At 44.3% G+C, this 26,402-nt stretch overlaps 2 protein-coding genes across 7 annotated transcripts in view; both read left to right on the forward strand.

Moving 5' to 3' along the window:
* Nucleotides 1-23,109, forward strand: part of STIM1 (stromal interaction molecule 1) — a 178,963-nt gene extending 155,854 nt beyond the window's left edge. The window contains exons 6-14 of one of the 6 annotated variants that reach the window (XM_054580517.1): nucleotides 1,020-1,197; nucleotides 5,224-5,401; nucleotides 12,315-12,482; nucleotides 12,992-13,092; nucleotides 13,333-13,568; nucleotides 14,758-14,850; nucleotides 16,554-16,620; nucleotides 18,776-18,812; nucleotides 21,183-21,356. In XM_054580517.1, the coding sequence (XP_054436492.1) occupies nucleotides 1,020-1,197; nucleotides 5,224-5,401; nucleotides 12,315-12,482; nucleotides 12,992-13,092; nucleotides 13,333-13,568; nucleotides 14,758-14,850; nucleotides 16,554-16,620; nucleotides 18,776-18,812; nucleotides 21,183-21,227 (1,103 nt within the window). In that variant the 3' untranslated portion in view covers nucleotides 21,228-21,356. Of the gene's footprint in view, nucleotides 1-1,019; nucleotides 1,198-5,223; nucleotides 5,402-12,314; nucleotides 12,483-12,991; nucleotides 13,093-13,332; nucleotides 13,569-14,757; nucleotides 14,851-16,553; nucleotides 16,957-18,775; nucleotides 18,813-21,182 lie in introns of all 6 variants that reach the window. The other 5 variants (XM_054580513.1, XM_054580515.1, XM_054580518.1 and 2 more) reach the window with 5 other exon arrangements.
* Nucleotides 23,110-25,263: 2,154 nt separating this feature from the next.
* The window catches only part of RRM1 (ribonucleotide reductase catalytic subunit M1), a 42,293-nt gene continuing 41,154 nt past the window's right edge, over nucleotides 25,264-26,402 (forward strand). Inside the window, exon 1 of the mRNA XM_054580520.1 lies at nucleotides 25,264-25,502. Coding sequence (XP_054436495.1) covers nucleotides 25,484-25,502 — 19 coding nt within the window. The 5' untranslated portion in view covers nucleotides 25,264-25,483. The remainder of the gene's footprint in view (nucleotides 25,503-26,402) is intronic.

Raw genomic sequence — 26,402 nt, forward strand, 5'->3', positions numbered from 1 at the left:
TCTGGCTCCCACATCTGGGGTCTTCTGAGCCCACAGCCACTCTATATCAAGTTGAGCACAGTCCACCCAGGGGCTTCAGCAGCAGCCCTCTCCTCCTTAGGCATCTCTTTCCAGTCTCCTGTGCTGTGGCCCGAGGCCCACATCTGCCATACTAGGAACAATGTCAGACTCCAGGGGAGGCCCTCTTCTGGTTGATTCAATTCTTAGGACATGGTTCTTGCTCTTTTCTTTGGCAATTGTTCCTTGGTTAGCTTTTCAGTTTTGCTCTGAGACTGATTTTTACTCTGAGTCCCAGCTGGTGGCTGGGGCCCTGGCTACTTCACCTGCTGGGAATGCTGCCAGGCATTCTCAGCAGATGGCTCTGCCCCTCTATTCCTGGCTTGTGGCATGTCTTATCTATACCAATCTCTTGAGGTTACTCCTGTTCTTCCTGATCTGTATATTGAACCACAGCCTAGAAGTGCCCTTTGTAGACAAGAATTGCAGATGTTTACCTGATCTGGGCATTGTGCCTTGCCCCCGCAATAGCCTAGGAGCCCAGGAGACCCAGCTCCTATAGTAACCTCAGTTCCACTGCCAGACCTCAAGCTCTAGTTATGTTGCTTTATACCCTCATCAGCCATCCCTTTCTACACGCTCTAGCATCCTAGCATTGCTTACCCTACAGATTGGAAGCCAGTGTAGCTGGGTACATGGGCTCAGGCTCATTGCAGACCCGAGATGGCTGGCATGTATCAAGAAGGCACTAGTGTTCTCCTCTTCACTACGTATTAGGGAAGCACGATTTAATAAGCTGCCTGTATTGCTCTAAGGCCTCTCATTGTTTCCAAACTAGGCCTGGACTTAGCAGAGAAATAGACACAGAGCATACTATAGTAGTGTATGGCAAGTGTGTGTCTGAGTATAGAAACTAATTTCTTGTGAATGGGAAGGCTTCATGGAGGAGGGGATGCGGTCGACTCTGCAAGGCTAAGTGTGCAGCGGGCAGCCTGACTCACCATGCCCTTCCTCTCTGGCAGTGACCCGCCATAATCACCTCAAGGACTTCATGCTCGTGGTGTCTATCGTTATTGGTGTGGGTGGCTGCTGGTTTGCTTATATCCAGAATCGTTACTCCAAGGAGCACATGAAGAAGATGATGAAGGATCTGGAGGGGTTACACCGAGCTGAGCAGAGTCTGCATGACCTTCAGGAAAGGTAAGACCCTGCCCCTTCCCCACAGCCTGATGCTGCCAGCTTTTGGGAGCCTCCTGATTCCACTTGGATTGTGGGCTACCTGCCCCTGAGACCATGCTGACATGGCTGCCCAGGCTGTGCCATCTTTCCAAAACTGCTTTGGGAGTCCAGGTTCCTGCCATTCTGGTTGCATGGGCAAGTATTCTTCCCAGGGCAGAAACTTATTTTCCCTCTGAGCTTCAGAGGGAGAAACATATAACTGTCAGAAGTCTTGAGTTTTCCTGGCTAGATGTCTCATTAGGGGTCACTCTATCCTTCGCCCTGCCTTTGCTTCCTTTCCCATAGAAATAGATACAATGAACTCTTCTTCACTGTTCCCCAGAGAAACCTCATGAATCTGCCTTCCTTATACCTCCTAACTTTCATAAGTACTCACTTGTTGTATGACTTTGGATAAATACCTTTCTCTTCTAGGACTTATTTCCTCATCAGTAACATGAGGGTGTGGAACTATGGGGACATGAATGGCTAGCTCTGATAGTCTGGGATTCTGCCTAAATAAAACATGGCTTAAAACTATTGTAGAAGATCTAACTGCGGGGAAGAAAAAAAACCCAAAAACCAGTCAGTCAATCTAAGCACCTCCTGATATCTAGCAACCAGCTGTATCCTGGGAATTGTAAGGAATTCACTGCTCCTGGGGCAGCAAAGCTCACATATGAGAAGGAGCAGTGAGCACACATTTGTGCAGTGACTCAGTGTCAGGTTATGGGATGATAATAACTTTAAGGACAGGAAGAGCACAGAGGCAGGAACTGAGTGATGTGGATGCTGAGGAAGTGGCCTTGAAAGATGGGTAGGGAGGTCCTGGTAGTTAAGGTAGAATGTGTAGTGAGGCAAGACCCCTGGCACCTTAAGACTCACATGGAGAACTTTAGTAGGATGCAAAAAGCAACACACAGGCAATACACATATTTTGTTTAGTTTTTGAAAAGAGGAGAGGTCTACTTTAGGACTGTCTTTTAGAAAATTATTCTGGCAGCCTAGGGAGTCTAGTTGGAAAGTCTTTGCAGAAATCCATGCAAAAGGAAAGGCAGTCTGGCTCTTTTCTGTTATTTTTAAGTGATAGATATTATTTTCTTTGGAGGAATGAGGAAAGGATTTCTTGTGAGCTATGTATTGTTAAATACTTAAATGTATTATTGTTTTTAATCATCACAACGTGGGTTGGCGATACTATTATCCCTATTTTAGAGTTTAAGAATTGAAGGCTCCAAGAGGGTGAGTGCTTTGGTTAGGGTCACTTAACAGTAAGTAGTGAGCTAGGAATTTTGACACCTGCAGGGTGCTGTGTCAGTAAAGGCAGCCCTGTCAGATTCATACCCATGTACCAGGCTTTGGCGGGGTGGGCAAAAGAAGTTTTATCTCTGAGCTGATTCCTGACTACTTTGCTGGGCCCCTTGATCCTGGGCCCTTTGCCAATGGGGGCTAAATGCTGCTGTCTAGGCAGTCCCCATTCTTCATTTGTCTGAAAAACATGTACTGTTTTCATTCCAAAGGCAAAGAATCTAGGCAGGAGACATTCCAAGTTTGGGGATAAAACTAAGCTCCCAGCTCTGCCCGCTCCCCAAGGCCTACAGAGCTAAGTGACCACTGTGGCACTTAGAGAAGCAAATGCATGCACACACCCAGAGCTGGGCTCACACACCTCCTCTGACAGTGTTCAGGGCTACATGCTACCTCCTCCCTCCTCACTTTATTAGGCCTGCACTGCCAGCCTCCATGAAGCTTTTTTTTGCAGAGTTCCCGATATTTGGGGTGGATAAATGTAATGAATGCTACATGCACATTCCAGTTAGGATTTCATTGGGTTTCAAGATAATTCTTTGAGGCAGGCAGGAATTTTGATTCCCATTTAAAAATGAAGAAACCAGCCCAGTACAGGGAACAGACTTCTCTGTAGTCACATAACTGCTTAGAACCAGGGCTTGAGTTCAGGCTGAGTAATTTTCTTCCTTGTAATGCTAACGGATTGTTGCCTTCAAGATGCTCAGTCTTCTGTGCAGGAGATAGAGTGGGGCAAGGCTTGATGGTACATTTATTTGCTTGATTTCTGCTCTCAATAGAATTTATTGATTTTCATCTCTTCTAGATCCTGTTAGGACTATAACTGGGTCAGTTTTGATTCTACTTTTAAAGGAGCTCCCTATTATATGAAGAAGGCAGATGATCATAGGCTTTTCTCAAGAGGCTGCTTTCAGAGAGGATAATATTTCAGAGAAGAATTGAATCCCTAATGGTGTAAGTTCAGGCAGTAGTATCTTGGAGGAATGCAAGAAAGGAGGGTACTCACCCAGAAAAGGAGACGGGGCGGCGGCGGGGGCGGGGGCAGGTGCGGGGCAGAAAATGGCGCCTCAGGTTTGTTTTGGCTGTGCTTGTAGCGCCACCTGGTGTGAACCTCGAGGAGGTTCAACTCCCTTTCTCTCCAACCATAAAGCGGGAAGACGACTAGTTTGTCAGCAGTAACAGCAGCCCAGACATTTCTTCCTCTTCCCTTCCAGCTTGTACCAACACGTCTTTTGAGGCTTCCACTACTGATGACCATTCTGGACTTGGGATTTGTTGAGTTCTGTTTCTGCCTTTTCTGTTTCACCTACTTAATTCAGTGGTCAGTGCTCTTCTCTCTGGGCCCTGCTAATTCTGTAGCCTATCCTTTTTCTGCTGTAACCCAATCTAAGTCATATATCCCCTGTCTTCTTCATCACTGTTTTCCCCTTCTTTCCTGGTCCTCTGGTAACTTGGGGGTTTCTACTAAGGTAGGAAGACCTGGCAATGGCTGAGTCCTTTCCCTCTTCCAGAAGGATTAGCAAACTCTTATTCTTTCTTCTGGGTCTAGCCCATGCTTTGCCTTTCCTGACTCCTTTCAGGTGGAGTTGATCACTCCATCCAGTGGATTCATCCAACACCTTGTATATCTATTGTAGAATCTGTCACATTGTGATAGTTATCTGTTTCTCTAAATTGAATTAGATAATGAACTCCTCAATGGTAGAAACAGTTTTCTCATTCATCTCCACATATTTAGGGCTTGGCACAGGGTGCGGTATTTAGTAGACACGTGAAAGTACTTGGTGAATGAATGAATGAATGAATGAGTGAATAAAATAGATATGGAAGAAGAAGGAAGGAGGTTTATTTGGATGGATGGAAGATTTTGTCAGTGAACAGAGGGAACGTGTGGATGGTGACAAGGATATATTTTCATTATAACTGATGCCCTTGAGATCTTAGCCCCCATGGGACTTACTGAGGAAAAGAACTCAGGCCTTGGGGAAGCCTCTCTTCCCCTTTGTAAGGGGGCTCTCTCAAGCTCTGCTCAGCCCCTTTGGCATGAATTTTATTTTTCTTTATTTCTGGAAACAGGTACTCAGGAGTCCAAGAAGTACAGCTCAATGGTTCTTTTCTCATCTTCTCTAAATCTCCCCACTACTACTGCTTCATTTATATCTCAGCTGTCAGGCTTTCTCTGGATCTTTGGTCTAGCTTGCAGGGTATTCTACATTTATAGTGAAACTTCCAGACACCCTGATATAACTATGGGATTTGAAGTCATACAGATTGGAATTCTAGTCTCAGTTCTACCAGTAGCTACTTCCCCTTTCAAAGCCTTCACATCCATACCTGTCCTAGGCTGATAATGATATAATACTATGTCATTATGTGCAGGGAGGACAAATGTGAAATATCTAGTAAACTAGTAGTTGTTATAATTTTAGTATGTCAGACATCTTAGAGGAAGGATTCACATACCTGAGAACCTAGCTTCACAGCCTATAAGTAGCAACAAAATGGTAGCCAATGTAAGAAGTATGGTAATGACTGTGGTTTGTTTTGGTGCTGAGCTAACTCAGAACCAGAGTCAGCAGAATAGGGAGAATATGTACTGAGTGCTGGAGCCCTTATTTTCCTCTTCAATGCCATGACTCATGGCATGTTGGCTGGCACCCCCTTGCCTGGCCTCCTCCAGCTCCCTGCATCGCCCCCCAGGCTGCAGAAGGCCCAGGAGGAGCACCGCACAGTGGAGGTGGAGAAGGTACATCTGGAGAAGAAGCTGCGTGATGAGATCAACCTTGCCAAGCAGGAAGCCCAGCGACTGAAGGAGCTGCGGGAGGGTACTGAGAATGAGCGGAGCCGCCAAAAATATGCTGAGGAGGAGCTGGAGCAGGTAGGAGATCTACAAGTTCCTGGACATTCTGAGGGAACAGGTAAAGAGGAGGGTCCATTAGTCTGGCTGAAAAGTTTCATGTGTGAGGACTTTGAAATATGGTTCAAAGAGGCCTGGACGAGTGGCTCAGGTGGTTGGAGCGTCATCCTGTGCACCAAAAGGTTGTTTGATCCCTGGTTAGAGCATGTGCTGGAGGCAACCAATTGATGTTTCTCTCATACACCAATGTTTCTCTCTCTCTCCCCCCATTCTCTCTCTTTAAAAATCAGTAAACATATCCTGGACCTAGGATTTTAAAAAAAGAAAAAGAAAAAGAAATATGGCTCAAAGAATATCTTCAAGTTATTACACTCTTACTACTAAGAATAGTGGAAAAGCTGCAAAAAATGGTCACTCTGATTTTCAAAGAACAGTGGATAACATGTAAAGTTATTTTGTTCCTTTTTTACTGAGGTATTTACATAGACTAAAGTGTAGGATTATAAGTATACAGCTGGCAGGTTTTTATATATTCATATACCTGTGTAACCACCATCCAGATCAAAATACAGAATCTTTTAAACACTCCAGAAGGCTCACTTTTGACTCCCCCTGCCAACTGTCAATATTCCTTTCAAAAAGTAACTATGCATAATCTCTAAACCAGGTTAGTCTCATCTGATGTGGAACTTCATATAAATAGCATTATATTGTATATATTCTTTTGGGTTTGGTTTCTTTCACTTAACGTTTTGTCTGTAAGAGTGTAATCTGTTGTATAGTTTATATCACTAGTTTATTCATTGCTGAGTAATAAGCCATTGTATATTATAAATTATTTATCCATTCTCCTCTGATAGACATTTGAGTCGTTTGCCTTTTGTGAATAACACTGCTGTGAAACTTGCACATATCTCTTGGTGGGCTTAGCACTTATTTCTGTTGGATATATAAAAGGGCATAAATATTTAGCTTTATTGCCCAACAGTTTTCTAAAAGAGTTATGTCAGTCTATATTGCCACCAGCAATGTGTGAGCGTTCTAGCTGAGCTATAACCTTGGTATTTTTAGGCATTTAATTTTACACATTCTGGTATGGATGCAGTGGTATCTCATTGTGATTTTAATTTTAATTTTCCTAGTGATTAATAATATTGAACACCTTTTCTTAAATTTACTGACTATTTTATATGGGACTCTCCAGCTTTATTCTTCTTTAAGATGGCCTTGGCTCTTCTAGGTTCTTTGCATTTCCATATTAGCTTGTCATTCTGTTGCCACCCACAGCAAAAAAAAAAAAAAGTCCTGCTGGAATTTTTACTCTGTTGGAATTGAATGTATAAATTAATGTGTGTGGGGGAGAAATTAACATTTTAACTAAATGATTCTTCCAGTCCATGAGCATTGTTTATCTGTCACTTTTTAGGTTTTTTAAATTTTTTCACAGCAACATTTTGTAGTTTTCAGTGTAGAAGTCTTGCCCTTAAAAAAATTGTTTTTAAACTTGCTCTAATTGTTCTAGCTTCTTGAGGTGGAAGATTATTAGGTCAGTGATTTTAAACTTTTAATCTTCTCTAATATATGCATTTATAGCTATAAATTTCTATCTCAGCACTGCTTTAGCTGTATTTACCAAGGTTTGATATTTCATATTTTAATTATCATCCAGTTCAAAAGATATTCTAATTTTTATTGCAATTTCTTTTTTGGCCCATGGTTATTTAGAAGTGCATTACTTAATTTTCAAGCACAGGGATGTTTATGGTTATCTTTCTCATTGATTTCTAGTTTAATTTCACAGTAGTTAGAGAACATATGCTGTATGGTTTCAGTCCTTTCAAACATACTGAGACTTGGTTTATGTAAACAGACTAAACAATATGATTGAAAGGCAGAGAATGTCAGACTGGATAAAAAAAAACAACCCACCTATATGCGGTTTATAAAAATACACTTTAGATATAAGGATACAAAAAGGTTAAAAGCAAAAGGAGGAGATAAGATATATGATACAAACACTAAGCAAAATAAAGCAGAGGTAGTTATATTAATGTCAGACAAAAGTAGACTTTAGTGCAAGAAGTATTACTAAAGACAAAAGTGAACATCTCTTAATGATAAGTGTGTGAATTAAACAGTAATATATAACCATCTTTAATTTGGATACAGCTAGTTAAAATATATATAATGCAAAAGTTGAAAAAAATAGAAGGGTAATAGACAAATGCATAATCAAAATTAGAGATTTTAACACACCCCTTAATAATAAGCAGCAAAAACATCAGTAAGGATATATTTAAACATAAATAATCCATTTGACCTCATTAACAATATCGAGAACATTTTACCTAACAATTACAGAATACACATTTTCTTTAGTGTTCACATACTGCTTCTGCTCCATTCTCTCTGCTCCTTCTGGGAATCCAATATTAACCTTTTAACTATATTCCATGTGTCTCTTAGGCTCAATTCTGTTCTTTTTCTCTCTCTGTGCTTTAGTTTGGTTATTTTCTGTTGACCTATCTTTTGAGTTCTTTAATCCTGTATTCTCTGACCCCATTCAGTGGAATCTGCCTCTCAGATAATGTATTTTTAAGTTCTAGAATGTCCATTTTACTTTTTTATAGAGTCTGGTTCCCTCCCCAAAATTTCCATGTTTTCATCTATTGTGTTTATCTTTTCCTATATTTTCTTTAACATTCTAGTCATGCTGATTTTAAAGCCCAGGGCTGGTAACTCTAACATCTGGATCATTTATAGGACTGCTTCATCTTGATTATTGGTTATGTTTTCCTGCCTCATCTCACATCTAGTAATTTATTTTTACTAAATGCTGGACAGTGTATACAAAATAATAGAGGATCCCGATGATTTTATCCAGCATCATATATAGGGTTTTCCCTTTATTCTGTTAGGTGTATAGGGTGAGGACCTAATCACCTCAAGCCAATCAGAGGTTGAGCTCTGTTGGAACTGGGTTGTAGTTTTAGTAAGACTTGGTCTAATGCTCATTTGTCACAGTTTCTCAGACAAGTCCTTTCCTGATATTTTTATTGAGAGCTGGTGGATTTCTTGGCTCTGAAAGACTATGAGAGATTCATTTCTGCCACTTGAAGCTTTGGAATTTAGCTCTTTAGCCTCCTGCTTTTCATAGCTTCAAAATTTTACATTTGTCTTGTGTAGAAGACTGTGTTCGAGGCAACTCCCCTCCTTCTTGCAGTATTTTGTCTCTTAAGTATTATGAAAGTATAGGAGATTTTGTTCCAATCTTTGGCCTAGGTACCTATTCTCCTACACAGCCCCAGGATTCAGTAAATGCCCCAAAAAGAAAACTGGATGTATGTTGAGAACCCCTGAATTTCCAATTTGTTATACTAGTACCTTACCATCAACAAAAGCTGGGCCAGTTTCTCTGTGTTCCAGTGGAGTCCTTCTGTCTGGCCAGAACCAATTCTCAGCCCTCACCTGGAATCATCAAATGCCTTAAGGGAAAAAAATGGCCGTCTATTGTCAATTCCCCTTAGGAAGGCTTTTCTCTCTCTGGATTTCTAGTTTATCAAGTCCAGCCATTCCTAAACTCTTTGGTCTTTACTTAGGACCTCGAAGAATATTTTCATGGGGACAGTATGTTGCTATTTACCCTGTTAGAGATTAAAACTGGGATATAAATATTTTAAATATTAATTTAAAAGAAGTATATTAAATCTCTTACATGTTAACACAAATACTGTATTTTTTATGAAAAATGACTACATTTCCAAAAGAGAAATAATGAGAAGAGTGATTTTTAAAAATGATTTTGCAAATATTTTAAATGTCTGGCTTTAACACGCTGCTGGATTCTTCTTTTTTTACTCCTCACCCAAAGACATGCTTATTGATTTTAGAGAGAGAGCAAGGGAGGGAGAGGGAGTGAGGGAAGAGAAACATCAATGTGGGAGAGAAATAGTGATTGGTTGCCTCTCCTATGTGTCCCAACTGGGGACCAAACCTGCAACCCAGGCATGTACCCTGACTGGGAATTGAACCACGACCTTTCGGTTTATGAGACTCAGCCACTGGCTGGGGAGCTGCTGGGTTCTTATATTAGTGTCTATATTTAATCTGTTGTGATATCATTCATCAAGTAGCTTCTGGAGAACTCCACAGTTCAGTTCTGAGAGGAGAATGAAAAAGGTAAATGTTTTAGTATTATTATAAAAACAATTTGACCATAAAGATGCTCTGAAAGGTTCTTGGGGACACTTAAGTATCCCTGAATCACAGTTTGAGAACTGCTGACCTAGTCTTTATTACTTCTACAGCTCTATTCTTTGAAAAATTTTCATAATTATATTAATTTGTCTTTCAAAATTTTCATAACTTATACAGCTTTTTCCAGATAGTGTATTAGATCAGAAGTATTCTTTCACCATGACCGACTGCATTCTATGTGGAAGTAGAAGTCAGGTGATAATACTTTAAAACACATATACATCAGTGGTTGTTAACTTTGCTGTAATTAGAATCACTTGGAGAACATTAAAAATTGTTTGATGCTCAAGCCAACACCTTGGGTCAGTGTAATCAGAATTGGGGTACAGTCCAGGTATCAGCAGTTTTAAAGTTCCCCAGGAGATTCCAGTGTGTGACAAGGTTGGAAACCACAGGCATAGAATAAAAAAATAGGACTGGTGAACTCTGACTTGACCCCAGCCCTTATCTGTTGTCTTCTCCTTCAGGCATTTGTTACTTGTATGTACAAGATGTGTCTGCCTCTTTCTTTTGCCTCCCATGTTTCCATTCCCTGTTCCCTATTTTCCAATTATTTCTCCCAATGAACAGTTTTCGAACCTGTTAGGCCAGCCCTTTTGTGTGCCTCCACAACTATCACACTTCCCTCTATTTGCTCTCTTTTTTCTCTTTTCTCTCCATTCTCCTCTTCTTTACTTATCCTATTTAAACTTTTTTTAATGTAGAACTTGATCATATACTTTCAAACTTGGTCTATTAGACTCTCAGGTTTCTGTTCTTGACTTTAAATATACAAAGGCAGGAGTGGGCCATTTTATAATTTTTTTTTTGAGGAACAAAAACCAAGTGAAGGTTGACCCTCTTATTGGCTCTGGAAGGTGTAAAGGTGTTCTTTCCTTAGTTAAAGCCTTCCTAGTTTGTCTCAGGCTGTAGAGAGGATGTCAGGCCTCCTATGAGATACTTTCCCCGTTGGCTGAATTTGGGCACAGTGAGATGGTTCTCAATCTCTTTTCTCTGGGATTCTGACCAGCTGACAGTCAGTGTCTTGATGGGAGAGTTGTGGATCGCTTGTACTGGTAATCTCAGTGAGATTGCAAGGCACCTAGTACATGTACTATCTGTGTGTACTTTCAGACCTTTCTCATTTGGGTGCTTTGTGACTGTCTGCTTCATTGTATAATCCTGCTAAGATGTCAGTGAGGAGATTTATGCTTATACATTGGTCCTTTCATGTCTTGGCCTCTGTTGGCAATGCCCATGTTAGGTGTAAGCATGCTTCTTTTCTTCTCACCTTGTAGAGAGTGCCCTTTGAAGTCTGTTTGCCCTGCTCAGTGGGAGTCTCATAGGCAAAGTCTCTGCACTAGAGAAGACTTTGGAGATCATTCAGGTCAATCCCTTTCTGGAAAAGCAGTCATTTTTAAGGTTCTATGACAAACATAAGCTCTTCACATTACCTCTCATGATGGAGAGCTCACTCTCTCTTGAGATGAAGAAAGTCTTTCCTCAGACCCTGTGTTTTCTATAGGTCTGCAATAGGTCTGCTATAGGAAGCATGGGGTCACAAAACCAGCTGAATGACCAACCAGGGACCACAGTCAGATTTCTGGATTCCTAATCAAGTGCTTTTTTTTCTTTTCTTTTTTTTTTTTGCATGGGGGCATATTGTGATGTCTTGAGGTCTTAGTACAGACTCCAACCCTCAGAAAGATGATTCACTGAGCTGAACAGTGTGCCTCAAGAGAGTAGAGAAGATTGCTGAGATTGTGAGAAAAGAATGATCTAGTCTGACAGCAAAAAAATCTCAGAGTTCTGGTTGATACTACAGTAGTCCCCCCTTACCTGAGGCTTTGCTTTCTACAGTTTTAGTTGTCTATCGTCAATAGCAATCCAAATACGTTAAATGGAAAATTCCAGAAGTAAACAATCGTAACTTTAAAATTGCAAACCATTCTGAGTAGAGCGATGAAATCTTGCACTGTCCTGCTCTGTTCTGCCTGGGAAATGAATCATCCCTTTGTCCGCTGTATCTACACTGCATATGCTACTTGCCAGATAGTCAGTAGCCATGTTGGTTATCAGATTGGCTATTCTGGTATCACAGTACTTGTGTTCAAATAACCTTTATTTTACTTACTAATAGCCCCAAAGTGCAAGAGTAGTGATTCTGGCTATTTGATAGGCCACAGAGAAGCTGTAAAGTTTATGTATGTATAGGCATGCCTCAAAAATACTGTGGGTTTGGTTCCAGACCACTGCATAAAGCGAGTATGGCAATAAAGCCAGTTGTAATCTTTGTTGGTAGAGTGTCTTGCCTTCATTTTTCAAAATACACAGTATCTGTGAAGCACAATAAAGTGGACGCAATAAAACAAAGTATGCCCCGTATAGGAAAAATCATAGAAAAATAGGGTTTGGAACTACCCATGGTTTGAGGCATCCATTGGGGGTCCTGGAACTTACTCCCTGTGGACAAGGTGGGGATTACTGTGCTTTCTTTGTGACCTTGAGTAGGTTACTTTCCTTCTCTGAGCTTGCTTTCTTGTATAAAAAACAGAATAACCCTTGCCTTTTCTCCCTCTTGAGAAAATTATAAAGCTCACATAGAAGAGCATGTAAGAACTCTGAATTCTGCGGTATGATATAGAAGCATTGGAGAGGGTCATGTAGTAAATGGACTCACATCCTCTTGGCTGCACAGGTTCGAGAGGCCTTGAGAAAAGCAGAGAAGGAGCTGGAATCACACAGCTCATGGTATGCTCCAGAGGCCCTTCAAAAGTGGCTGCAGTTGACACATGAGGTGGAGGTGCAGTACTACAACATCAAGAAGCAAAATGCCGAGAAGCAGCTGCTGGTGGCCAAGGAGGGGGTGAGACGTGCCCTTTTGCTGCCCTTTTCTCTCCTTACCTCCTTCCCTTTCACCTGTCCTTCTTCCTCCTTTCTGCCTCTCTCTATCCTTCCTGTTAGGCAAAGAGCTATCCTGGTGCTGGGTGCTATTTCTTTTCCTAATATACAGCTCCTGATAATGTCCTCAAGCTTCTGGAGCAGGGAATGAAGGTATGGGGGGTACTTCCACCTCCTTTCTAGGAAAGGTGCAGCAAGTGGGAAGACTCTTCAAGTTCTATACTGTCACGGAGGCAGAATCTTCCTGGTGCAAGAGTACTGTCAGGGGATCCCTTTGCTTCTCTTGATTCCTCTATTTTCTTTCTTCCCCTACTCTTTTCCCTCTTCTTGCCTTCCTTTTCCCTTTCCCATCTTCTTTTCCTCTTTCTTGTGCAGCCTAAGCTGTGCTAGAAGAACCTAGTCACAAAAAGGCATGGCTCATTTTTTCAACTTCTAATCCCTGCTCTTTTTAATCTGAGGGTCTTGTCTTTGCAGGCTGAGAAGATAAAAAAGAAGAGAAACACACTCTTTGGCACCTTCCACGTGGCCCACAGCTCTTCCCTGGATGATGTGGATCACAAAATCCTAACGGCTAAGTAAGTAGCACCTGTTGCCCATCCCATCCTCAGGGTTTGAGGGTGTACAGGGCTTCCGATCCCAATTCTGCTTCCTCATTGGTAGCAGAACAGCTCTGGTCTCCTACCTTGCTCGTAAGTTTGTGATTTAATTGTGTTTCTTACTTACACATATCCCCTCAAGTTGTTTCTCTAAGAGGCCTGGTTACTTTTGAGGCTCACGCCCAGCCCAGCCTGCCATTCTCTTTCATCTGTCCTCAGGCAAGCTCTGAGTGAGGTGACAGCAGCACTGCGGGAGCGCCTGCACCGCTGGCAGCAGATTGAGATCCTCTGTGGCTTCCAGATTGTCAATAACCCTGGCATCCACTCATTGGTGGCTGCCCTCAACATAGACCCCAGCTGGATGGGCAGCACACGCCCCAACCCTGCCCACTTCATCATGACTGACGACGTGGATGACATGGATGAGGAGATTGTATCACCCTTGTCCATGCAGTGTAGGTGACCTCTTGGGTGGGGATGAGGGAAGGAGCCTTTGATGCACACACTGGTTGTTATTGGTCACTGCCGTGCTTAAACAGCACATGGAGCAGACACCCAGGAAGACAGTTCAACTCATGACCTTGGTTAATAAGCACAATTCACATCAGGATATTTCTTTATAGTTGTCCTTTCAGTGGTTTTTCCTTGCTTAATGCTCTATCTGCCCTTCTGGGTCTATTGCATTAAGTGTGTCTCCCTTCACTCTGTGTTTTTTAAATCCCTTTATTTACCATCCCCCTCCATCTACCTTTATAAAAATAATCTCCTTAGTGGTTCATGATCTAAAAATGGCATTTATTTTAACTCATTTGATTTTATTGCTTTTGTTTGTTTTTATTTTATATTCCTTATTCTTAATTGCTAAAGTAGATGAATGGAATGATGTTTCTTTCTGGCTTTTTGTGTGAGACCCTATGAAGCAACAGTCCCTTAAAGTGATACAGCCCTAAATCCTCCAAGCCAGAAAGACATTCTTGTCCAGGAGGGGTCTCCTGCACAAGCATGTCTCGCTTTCCACCTGAATTCCTGGACCTCCCCACCCTCTGTCCTGGGTCTTTCCTTTCCCCTTCTTCCCCTGAGTGATAAGAGCTGAGTAGAGAAGGGTTGAAAGAGACAAGACTATGGGAATTCTTCAGTGAATGAAGGAACTTATCCCTTACTGGCTCAGTTCAGATTTTCTCTGGATCAGAGGCTGTTTTACATAAATAGAATAGAGACTTATGGAAAAGCTGTTGTTCTGGGCCTATATCTCATGGGTGCAGAAGGGATGGTAAAAAAACTGGGGCTGGGTTAAGGGTTCACGTTCAGAAATCCAGACTCTAATCATGCTGGATTCCAACTCCAGACAGGATTTATTTGTAAATTTCTTCAGTGACACTTTGCCTCTGACTAGGCCTTTTTGTCTCCCTGGTCTGATATCTTTTCAGGCCTTTTACTCAAAGGCAACAAAGTAGGATCACTGGCAGGCAGAGCTTGATCCTTGATCTAAAGGCTTCTATGTTCTTTGGGTTGGGAGGGCCCTTCATTAGCTCTGAGCTACTCACCCTTTGCCCCCTGATCCTTCCCTTATCTCATTGGTGGGCAAGCTGAAGCCCTCTGTAAATCAGATTCTCTTCTCCTTTTGGCCTGGCTGTTGGACCCTAGATGCTGCCTGGCTGATGGGGCGTAGGTTCAGTGACCGCTCTCTCTGCTCAACATCCGCCGGCTCGGATGATCAGTCCCTCTGGAAATACCCGGGTTTGAGGAGCCCCTTTGGGGCTTTTGTTTTTCCAATTTTTGGAACTAAACCAACACTCCTATCCCCACGGGCCCTTTCTCCTGCCTGCTTCACTCCCCTGCCTGCTCCCTCAATTCCTTAAGCACTGTCCCTACTAACTGCAAGGAAGGGTTCGGGGGTGAGAAGAATCAGCCTGCTCAGATGAGGGGGTGGAGAGAGAACACCCATGGTGATGGAAGGCTTAGGCTTTTCCTTTTAGCCCAGATAGATGTCCTGGTGGCCCTTCTTCCAGCTGGGCTGGGATGGAAAGAGGGAAGGAAAGATTCTTTCACTCTTTTCTCTTTTTCATATTTCTCCCTTTTCCTCTCTGTTCCCCCCTTCTTTCTCCCTCCCTATTCCATGTTTCCTTTTCCTCTTCCACGCTTCCTTTTCCTCTTCCACTCCGCTTTTGTTCTTTGGAAGCCACCAGGCGCAGAAGCCCTGCCTTCCCAGCTCTCCATCACCATGGAATTGTGCTTTCCCCCTGGTGGACCTTCCAAGGCTTCTGCCACCCTTGTAACCTGGCTTTTCTCCTATTTTTAGGGAGAAGGCAGGGAGGTCCATCTATCAGGGTAGAGGAAAAAAAAACAAAGGTGTGAATTCCATTTTCAGCTGGGGCTGGGAGTGAGTCCAAGGGGAATGCTCTGGCACACTTTGGAGTTACCTGGTACCCATGGAGCCCTTCACTGGGCATGGTGGCCACCATCTTTCAAGAGCCTGATTTGCAGCATTGATCCAAGAGCTGGTTCTTTGTTGTTTCCATGTTTATTAGAGGAAATTTGGGAAGTAAAAAGGGTAAGTGTGAACACAATAAAGGCATCCATAGTCCCACCATATTTGAGTACCTTTTCTTTCAGTCTTCTTGTGAAATTTTAAAGTAATTTTTATGTGGTTAAGATAATGATGACCACTACTATTTATTGAGTGCCATGACTTGTGTCAGGTACCTTAAATACATTATCTTGAAGCCTTAAGACAACCTTGCAGGATTTTGTAAATTAGGCATTAAAATAGGGATGTCAGTTGCTCAAGAATTGGAAAGGCCTGGTTTCAAACTCTACTCTTTTGTATTCTATAGCTCAAGGTGTATTTCTTTTACATAAAATTTTGTGTCTTTTTGTTTTCCCTGAGCATTTTTAATAGGGATTTTTTATGTGTTTAAAATCTTTTCATAAACAGCATTTTTAATAGGTATATAGTCTTTCAGCATCTGGATATATTATCATTTTCCCACTGTTCCACCTTTGTTTGCATTCATGAAATTATTAATAATGATGTGATTAACATATTTGTGTATAAATCCTTGTCTAAACCATGAATTACTTCCTGAGGTTGGCTTTCTAAAAAGGCTGGTTCTTAGTGCTCTCCCGAACCTTGCCCCAAACCCCTATCCTACCTTGTCCTGCCTGTGTCCTCCCACTAACTGCCTTGTCATATCCCTTTATGTTAATGTTGGCCTCCCTCCATTGGAATTGCCATTAAAACTGACCTGGGCACCTCACTTTCAATTTACCCTCTTAGGACCCCTGGTGGGAGGTTTTGGGGAAGAGGTGCCCCATTCCTCAGACTGGTCACTAGAAGCCCAGAGTGGTCTCCAGCAAGCATTTCTCCATGGGCAAACCTGCTTGCCTGCCAGCCCAAAGTAAGTTTGCCCTTCCTCATACTGTCTTCGCTTTTCTTGCAGCCCCAAGCCTGCAGAGCAGTGTCCGGCAGCGCCTGACGGAGCCACAGCATGGCCTGGGATCTCAGAGGTTGGTAGAGGGTGAGGCTGGCCACTTCTTGACAAGCCGGGCATCTCTGCGGCGAATGCGCAGCCTTTCATCTGGACAGTCTTTCAGTTCTGAAGGCCACGGGACCAGCTCTCCATCTGCCTCTGCTTCTTCCTGCTCCTCTACCACCACCACCACCACCACCACCACCACCACCACTACCTCCTCTTCCTCCTCCTCCTCCTCCATCACCACCATCCATGTCCACCCTGTTTATTACCACCAAAGCACTTCCTACTTCCTCCAGATGGAGCCTTACCCTGACCCACCCACTTCTGACAGTACCGCTGTGATGCCTGGGCATTCAGAGAGCTTGGGGTATCAGCTGTCTCTCTTTTCTTTCTTCCCTTCCTTCCCTTTCTGCTGCCTATACCTTGGCCTCTGCCCACTGGCTGCTGCTTGGTCAGCTGTGGGGGTGTGTGCAGTGGAGCATCGTCTCTTTGTCCTGTCCTTTCCTAGCCCTGGGATTCCTTAAGGTCTGCCTAACCACTCACAACTTCCTTCCCTACTGTGTTTGGAGTTTTCTGACTCTAACCCCCTCCCTCATGGTCCCATAGCACTTTTGCCTAAACTATGCACTTGTACATCCATTATCTCAGTGGAGTCCTCACTTCCTTTATTGCTTCAACAAAATTTATTGATACCTACTCTGCCAGGATCTGCTGGGCATGAGGATTCATAGATGATAAGATACAATCCCAGCCATCAAGAATTAGAGTCTGACCTGGGAGAGGTACAAATAATTATGGAACAATTTGCTAAGTGCTATGGGGGTGTTGAGAAGGGAATGACTAACAGTGTGTTCTTGGGTGGAACGCTTCACAAAAGAGATGACATTTGTGCTAACATCCTGTGTACAGTAAAAGGAGAAAATGTATTCTAGGCTGAGGTAACATTATGTGCAGAGACATGGAAATTCAAGAGAATCTGGTATTTGTGGTTAGAGCTTTGGTATTGTTGGTGGGAAGGGGTAGCAAATGAGGCTAGAATGATGAAGGGCTCTGAATGGCTAGGGGCTTTGACTATTACCCTTTAGGAGGTGGAGAACTGCAAAAGAGTTTCTAAAGGGAAGTTAATTGGTCAGATTTTCATTTAGAAATAACATGTTAACAGTCTATACAAAGTAAAGAAGGAGACAGCAGGAATTTGGAAATCATTATAGTAGACCACTAGGGGAAGTAACAAGGTCTTGGGATGAAAAGGAGAGGATTAATTTGGTAACTGGCTGTGAGGAGTGAAGGAGAGGGAGGAATTTGTGATTCTACCCAGGTTTCTGGCTTGGATGACTGAGTGGATGTATGCTTCATGGAATTAGAGAACAGAAGAGGGTAAACATATTTAGGGGTTTTGGACAAGAAAAGTTTGTAGGTGGGGCACGCATTAAAATAGTCACTTTCAGAGTAGGAAGTTAAGGCTCTGAAAGGTTAAGTAGTTTTCCCCAGGTCCCACAGCTATTTAGGGGCAGAACATAGACTAGACATAGACTAGAACTTGGTTTTCCATTCTAGGATACTCTGTTGGATATTTTTGTCCTTCCACAAGGTCTCAATAAGTGAACTGTATAAGAATTGGTGGAAGGCTTTCTCCCACAGCTTGGTCTGGCAGCTGTAGGGACTTGCCCTGCTGATACAACATGATAGGCTAGGGTCAGAGATAGTAGCCTTGACCTTGTCTGGAATAAGCTTAAGGGACACTCAGAAAGTCTCTCTTCTGTGGAAGAACCTCTCATCTCTGAAGTTGTGACCACAGCCCAGGCCTGGCTTCTGGGCTGTAGCCTGCTTACCCTGTTGCTTCATTTTGGTTCTGCCTTTCTGGATACCAGTCTCTCCAGCTCTGCCCCTTGAACCTCTGGATAGTCATCCTTGAGGGCTGTTCCTTTTTCTTTTTACAAAGGAACTGCCTTTATTAGCATTATGTCAGCAGAGCCGCTCATCTTCATTCTCATCCTCATTTTCATCCTAAAGCCTAGGCAGGGAGACTGCCTCTCCCACAACAGAGTTGATTTAGGGGCACTACGAGATGCTATGAATCTCATGCTCCAAGGCCCAAAGTGAGGCCAGTGGGGAGGTTGGGTGGGGAGGTACCTGCATCCACCCGGCCTGTTCACTGCTTAATTTTCTTTTGCACCATGCACCAGAGGATCATCTATAAAGGCAAACAGGCTCTCTAGTAAGGTTAGTAGCTTGGTATGGGAGCCCAAAGCAGCCCAGCCTTTGGGGAGGGATACCCCTGGCCTGAATTGTGTCAAAGATTCAGGGAGGGAAGGTGAGCTTGTCTCAGTGGACCTTGTTCCTCCTACATCTACTCAGGCTTCCTCCTAGGTTCTTTTCTTGCTTTGGGAGTACCAGGTCTTAGTTGATGAGGAAGGCATAGAAAGATGGGAAACGCGACCAATTGGGGCTGTGGACCTGGAGGAGAGAGTCTGGAAGGGCCCCAACCCTTAGACCTCTCTTCCTTGGCATTAGAAAGGTAGGCTCCTAGGATCCTCACCTCATCAGCCTAAAGGGCCCCTTTCCCAGTGCAGTTGTTCCCCAGAACTTCCTTGGTGCCATGCTTGGTGGTAGTTCATATGTGTATGGAAAAGGCAGGATATGGAGAGTCTCATTTTAGGGCTTAGAGAAACAAGGGCACATTTACACAGAAGGAAGGACAGCATCAGGTATTATGAAACCAAATATTGGTAAACACTAGAGTATGTGGTTGAAACAGTATTTACAGAATGGGAATTGGAGCTGGAATTGTTTTCTGTTATCCCGTTTCTAGGAAGGTACTGACTTATGAGGTGGCTGCTTAGTTAATTGTTTTCCACTAAGAATTAAACCTACAGGGTGGGGAAATAGTAGCTTTATAGTATGAAAAATAATACAATAATTAATAAATAATAATAATACAAGAATAAACTCAGTGTTTCGCATGCTAACAGCTATAAACCTACTTTTGCCCATTCCTGTATAGTAGCTATGAGCCAACCTCCTGCTTTTGCCTATTTTAGGGGCCTGGAGCCCTACATAATTTCTGACCCACAAGTCTCCTTTCCAGATACTGTGGTGCTCTCCTCTCCCACTCCAGACACTTTCCCTTTGGCTTACTGATTTGGATGTTTAAGCATTTCCCTAGCCCTCTCCTCTGCCTCTACTGTGGGTTCTTAGGCCTCTGGGAAAGAAGAAGGAAGGTTAAGGGATAAGCAGGGGACTCCCCCACCATATGCATTCTTTGTACTGTAGAGGCAAGAGGGGTGGCATCCAGAATTGGTTTATGGCCTTCTTAGGAACTGCAAGCTCCTAAAAGGGTCTTGACTTTCTGGACTAGCCTCTGTACGTGCATGTCCAGTGTGCAGTGCCATGTCCCTATAACTCAGCCTTGCAAAGAAGCCTCTCAAGACTGGCCCACATATAGGTCTTTCAGCTTTGACTGGCCTCATCAACTTTATTCCAAGTGCTTTGTCAGCATATTTGATCCTCCAAACAGTCTTGCAAGATAACTGAATTGGTATTATCTTCATTTGGCCTGCATTGAGGACTTGAAAGGTTAGATGATTTGTCCAAACCTCAGGCAGAGATGGAAATTGAATCAAACCTTATGATTTCTAGTGTGCAGCTCTTCTGAACCACTGCTCCTTAAAGGCCAACATCCTGTCTTCCTGCACCTCCCTCCATTCCCCCTGTCAGCAGAGCTTTGAAAAAGACCCCACCCTTCCTGCTGCCAACCGACTTTGGTTTGAACTTCAAACACTTCTCGTGACCCCCTTTGAAACCTGTGAGAGGGTTGGAAGAGGCAGCATCCTGGCCTTTTGGGGTGGGTGAGAGATTGTTTGCAAGGCTGTTCTAACCATCTCCTCCCCAGCCTGGGTCAGGCTCACTTAATTGCATGTGTCCTGTCTTTAGAGTCCTGCCCCAGGCTGGATGTGTCTCGGGGTATGACAGGAGTAAATGGGGGAGGAAGGCATGAAAAATGGTGACTCTGAGCAAGATGTGGGTTCTGTATTAGCTTGGGGTTGAGTCTTAAGAAATCTAGCCAGCTACAGGAAAGCAGAGATGCTACTGAGGAGGATGCCTCTGGCATTAAAGCCTATGGCTGCTAGTTTAGGGCCAGGTCATCCATTAGGGGTGGGCCCAGGCATTAGAAAGACCTTTGCTCAACAGATGATGGTATAATGACATTTATTTTTGCTTCTTGTCTGTCTCTTCTTTCCCCATCACTGTTTTCTTTTTTCTTTCCCCTTGGTCCTGCTTCTCCTGTTGCTTTTCTTCTTCCCCAATTTTATTCTCTTCTCCCTGTCTCTTCTCTAATTTATCCCCATTCCCTATTCCTGCCTCCTGTTATCCGGTACTTTGTACCTGCTCATCTTCCTTCTGTTTCTCATTCTTCTCTCTTTCCCGCATGTCTGTTCATCCTATTTTATCTCCTGCCCCTTTCTTTACCCTCCTTTTCATATCCTTTCCTGTCTTTTCATGTTTTCTGTCTTTCCTCTTCAATTTTCCCCCTGTGCCACCCCGCCTCTGTCCTGTATGTATTCCTTTCTTCCTCTCTGCCCTGTCTTTCAGGGATTTGACCCATTCCGATTCGGAGTCCTCCCTCCACATGAGTGACCGCCAGCGTATGGCCCCCAAGCCTCCTCAGATGGTTCGTGCTGCAGATGAGGCTCTCAATGCCATGACTTCCAACGGCAGCCACCGGCTGATTGAGGGGGTCCACCCAGGGTCTGCGGTGGAGAAACTGCCTGACAGTCCTGCCCTGGCCAAGAAGGCACTACTGGCGCTGAACCATGGGCTGGATAAGGCCCACAGCCTGATGGAGCTGAGCCCCTCAGCCCCACCTGGTGGCTCTCCACCTCTGGATTCTTCCCATTCTCACAGCCCCAGTTCCCCAGACCCAGACACACCATCTCCAGCAGGAGACAGCCGAGCCCTGCAGGCCAGCCGAAATACACGCATTCCCCACCTGGCTGGCAAGAAGGCCATGGCTGAGGAGGATAATAGCTCCATTGGTGAGGAGGCAGACTCCAGCCCAGGCCGGAAGAAGTTTCCCCTCAAAATCTTTAAGAAGCCTCTTAAGAAGTAGGCAGGATGACGGTGGCAGTGGCAGGACAGCTTGTCCTTCCTTGGTCTTCTGCCTCCCCTTTCCTGCCTTCCAAGATACCTGGCGCCTAGAGTGGGGCATGGGAGGGGTTGGCCCAGGGGCCTGGGCACTGTAGATACCTGCCCCCCTCATCCTTGGGTCCTTCAACATTATTTATTAACTGACCACCATGGCCTGCCTGCCCTGCCTCCCTCCCAACCATGGGCTGCTGCTATTGCTCCCTCTCCACTTCAGTGCATGTCTTAGTTGCTGCCCCCTCAGCTACCAGCTCCACCTCTGAGGTCCAGCTTCTGTCTCTGCTGTCCCAGTTTTGAAGTTTGGTTTCTTGTTTTTCTCTGTCTCCTGCTTTCAGGTTCCTTCCTCCCACCACTCCCTAAGTTCCCCTAGCAGCAAGGGGGGAAGATAGGAGGAGTAACTTCTGACACTTGTGCCTCAGATCTATTTCACCCCACCTATGATGGTTTTCTTTGCCCCAAACTGGGTCCTAGGGCCTAATATTTGAGGTTTGTTTTTTGGGAGTAAGGTGGGCCAGAGGAAACCTCAGTCTGGAGCTCACTTAGGCCTCCAGGGAGTGAAACCAGTTCCCAGAGAACAAGCCACTAGAGAGTTTTGAAGAGAGGCCATGCTAAGGGATAGATAGGGAGACACTTCTCTTAGTTGGAGGATGAGTAGATGCCAGAGTTTGGGGCTACAAGGCAGTCACCTTTTGTCTCTTCTCTCACCCACACTTGCGTCTCTTATCCCTGCTCTCCCACACTGCAGGAGAGTTTGTTTATAAGAGGTGCTGCCCAAAAGCTCCCCAAGCATCGGTAGTCCTGGTGTTCAGGACAATTGGCTCCTCTGGCCATGGGAGCCTCAGCTATGATACAGGGCTCTTCTAATGGGGGCCCTGGAGCTGTTGGGCAGGATGTTGTTGCATTTGAACCAAAAGACAGTTTAAAATTGAAAAAAAGAAATCTCCTGAATTTCCCAAGTGCCTGCACCACATACCCCCTTTGTCAGACCCCATTTTCATGTTACTGCATAACCTGGGCTAGAGGCTCAAAAAGGACACAGCCAATTTAGGGAAGGGGGTGATTAAGGAAGAAGGTGTAGGTGAAGGTGGCTATGTAACCACTTCCCCCCACCCTTCCCAGCCCCCAGACAACTCTCTCCCTTACCTGTTTTTGCTATGGCTGTAAAGGTATTTTCCCCTCTGTCCCACTCCCTGACATGCCTTTACTCTGGGATCCTATTTTGGGCCTGGGGTGGGGGCACCTGGGGCTGGTCTTAGGAGGCAGCTAGGCTGCAGACTGCCTTGTACCCCCTGGACACCCTCACATGGGTTTTTCTGTGTTATTTCATAAGACTCTTTGAAGTCCAATAAAGCATGTAGAAGATTTTAATCTCTGCTGGCTTTGACTCTCATTGTGTTCTCTGTGCTCTTTGTGGCATAGCAGACAGGATGAAGAAGAGACTATTTCCGCTCTGCCAAGGTAAAATGAAATTCTAATATACATACCCAAAAGCTCTCTGGGTAGAGTTACCAGATGAAAAACAGGTTGCCCAGTTAAATTTGAGTGTCAGATAAATAATAATGTTTTTAGTATAATTATGCCCCATTTGGGACATACTATTTTTTTATTATAGTAGATTGCTTCCCTATCTATCTATGGGCCATCTTGGCCCTAGCTATCCTATAGCTTTCCCTATGGGCAATGACTTTTAGAATTACTTCACAGGTCAACAAACAACAAGTGTTGGTGAGGATGTGGAGAAAAGGGAACCCTTATACACTGTAGGTAGGAATGCAGACTGGTACAGCCACTGTGGAAAAACATTATGGAGGGTCCTCAAAAATTTAAAAATGGAACTGCCTTATGACCCAGTGATTCCATTTCTGGGTATACATCGGAAGAAACTCAAACACTAATTCAAAAAAATACATGCATCTCTATGTTCACTGAAGTGTTATTTACAATAGCCAAGATATGGAAGCAATCCAAGTGTGTCCATCATTAGACAAATGGGTAAAAAATAATGGTACATGTATACAATGGAACATTATTCAGTCATAAAAAAGAAAGAAATCTTACAATCTTACAAATCTACGTCCAGCATGGATGGACGTAGAGGGTATTATGCTAAGTGAAATAAGTTAGTCATAGAAAGACAAATACCATATGATTTCACTTATATGTGAAATCTGGAGAGCCATAAACAAAGAAAAAAACTCATTGATGCAGAGAACAGGCTGATGGTTGCCAAAAGGAAGAAGGGTGGGGAGACTAGGTGAAAAAGGTGAAGTGATTAAGCAATTCAAATTGGTATTTACAAAATAGTCATAGGAATGTAAAGTACAGAATAGGAAATATAGTCAATAATATTGTAATACCTATGTATGCTGCCAGGTGGGTACTGGAAATACTGGGGGGAACACTTTGTAAAGTATATGATTGTCTAACCACAATGCTGTACACCTGAAACTAACAAAAAGTACTGAATGTAAACTGTAATTGAAAGATAAAAAAAAAAAAGTAGTATTTTTTCACATAAATAAATTACAGGGAGATTGGCATCTGGAGAATATATACTGCCAAAGAATTATTTTGCAAGTTAAGGCTTCTCCGTTTACTATGACTATAAATAGAAAATTATTTTTCCCTTAAGAAAATCAATGAAAGCTTTTAGGGAGTGGATGCCACAAGAAGTTTCATAAAATTCAGTTTGTGTAGTCCAATTCACAAGCTTCTACATCAGTTTTGTATATTATATCTCATCTTCTCTTATTCCCCACATTCAGTTACCAAGCCATGTCTATTCTACTTCCACAAGGCGTTCTTGCTGACCCTGTCTCTTCCCCCATTCACTGAAGAACTCAAAGTAAGTGGGTCATGATCCTGCCCTTCTCAAAACCCTTCGAGGGTTCCCACTTCTCCACTTCAGGATAAAATCTAAACGCCATTGGCCTTCCAAGGCTCTTCTCCTAAATCAGACTTAAGTGCTAGGCTTTCTTCTGTCTCAAGAGTCCTGGGACTCCGGGCTGCCTCCGGTTGTGGATCCCAGGCTACAAGCCCACGTCGTACGGCAGTCTCGTGTTATCATAATGGCGCAGTAGTCAAGACAAGAAAAAGTGTTTTGGATGGTTGGTTTTTAGCTGTTATTTCAAAAATACTTGAATCGTCTTACCCTCAGCAGGGACGCGCTGCCGAGAGGGAAGTGGCCAGCCTGGCTGGCTCAGCGTGCTAGGTCCTGTCCCTGGCTCCATTCTGGCTTTGCCCACATCTGACATGGCGGCGAGAGATCAGAATTCCCTTTAGGCGAGTCCACCTAATGCGGCTGTGTGAGAGGAGCCGTCAGCTGGGGTCTGCCCATATTTAATATGGCGGCCAGAGAGCTGCCTTTCCCCTGGGCGTGCCCACACCCCTGCTGCGCTGGGAGTGGCGCGGTTTCCTGGGCCCCGCCTAGGTTCGTCTGGGCGGTTACTGGTTGAGGCTGACTTTCTGCTTTGCTAGTACTGCCCACTGGCCGGGGCGCTGGCAGCGTCGAGGAGCGTCAGTCGGGCTACGTCGCGTCGCTTTTGCGTCGCGGGTGGCGGGAGCGGGAAGGAGATTCGGATTGCCGCGCCTTTGCTCTGCGGAGGAAAGTGCTCTGTGGTCCAACGCAACTCGCTGCACCTCTGCAGTCTCTAGAGTTCGACCGTTCGCACTCTACCAACCTAGATCCTGCCGGCGCCTCCGCGCTGCAAACCCGTTTCGAATCCGTGCCTCCTCAGCCACTAGCTGCGATGCATGTGATCAAGCGAGGTGAGAGGCCAGAAAGGGGATGGTAGAGTAGTGGGGAGCGGGTAAGGGGATGCAGCTGCCGCCGCCAGAGCAGTAAGCAGCGCCCGCCCGCCTCCGCCGCTTCCCGCTCTTCCCGGCGCGGTTTCCCGCCTAGTCAGCCTTGCTTGGCCTACCGGCTTCCCTCAGTCTCCCTCCCCCCATCTCCCGCTCGGATCTTCAGCCTGCGCCCCCTTAGCTTTGTCATCCTACAGTATTTCAGAAGAGTAACCCCTGCACCTTTACTGAGTAGTTCCTGTGTGCATTCAGAACTTTCCAGGCAGTGTTTTTTTTCCTCACCACGAGCCCAAGAGGTAGGATTCTCAGCTCCACTTAACAGACGAAGAAACTGAAGTGCAGAGAGAGATTCGGTGACTGTGGGCAAAGGTGACCTTTCGTGTAGGGTGAGGTGGGGGTTCGCGTCAAAACAACCAGCTCTCAGACCCAGACATCTCCCTGGAGTTTGCCCTTTATAGGATGCGTGCTGCCATTTGTCCCAGGAGTTTGGAACAGTTGACTACCAGCCCTTCCCCGCTATGGGAAGCGATACTAAATGAGACTGGGGGCGGGGGATGGGGGAGAGGAAGACGTCTCACTAGGGGGAAGTTCGGGACAGCCAGGCACTTGTCTTGCTCCTGAGCAGTTATTTCCCATTAAACTTGCTGAGTGCCTCGTTTGTGCCAGTCTTTTGCTTGGCTATGTGAAGTTAGGAGAAACAGGAAAAAAGCTTATTCAGATTGGGGAAAACAAGAACAAAACGTACTTTAAACAGCGAACCATATGAGACAAGTAGGAACAAGTTTTGAGTTGAATGGACTTGGCTATGTTAAAGCAATAAAGTCATTTCACAATTGTAGGCATATAGTAAATAATAGTGGGCTGACT

Source organism: Pteronotus mesoamericanus, unplaced genomic scaffold, assembly GCF_021234165.1.
Source record: "Pteronotus mesoamericanus isolate MK-2021 breed Mesoamerican mustached bat unplaced genomic scaffold, CSHL_Meso_final contig_590, whole genome shotgun sequence".
NCBI lineage: Eukaryota > Metazoa > Chordata > Mammalia > Chiroptera > Mormoopidae > Pteronotus > Pteronotus mesoamericanus.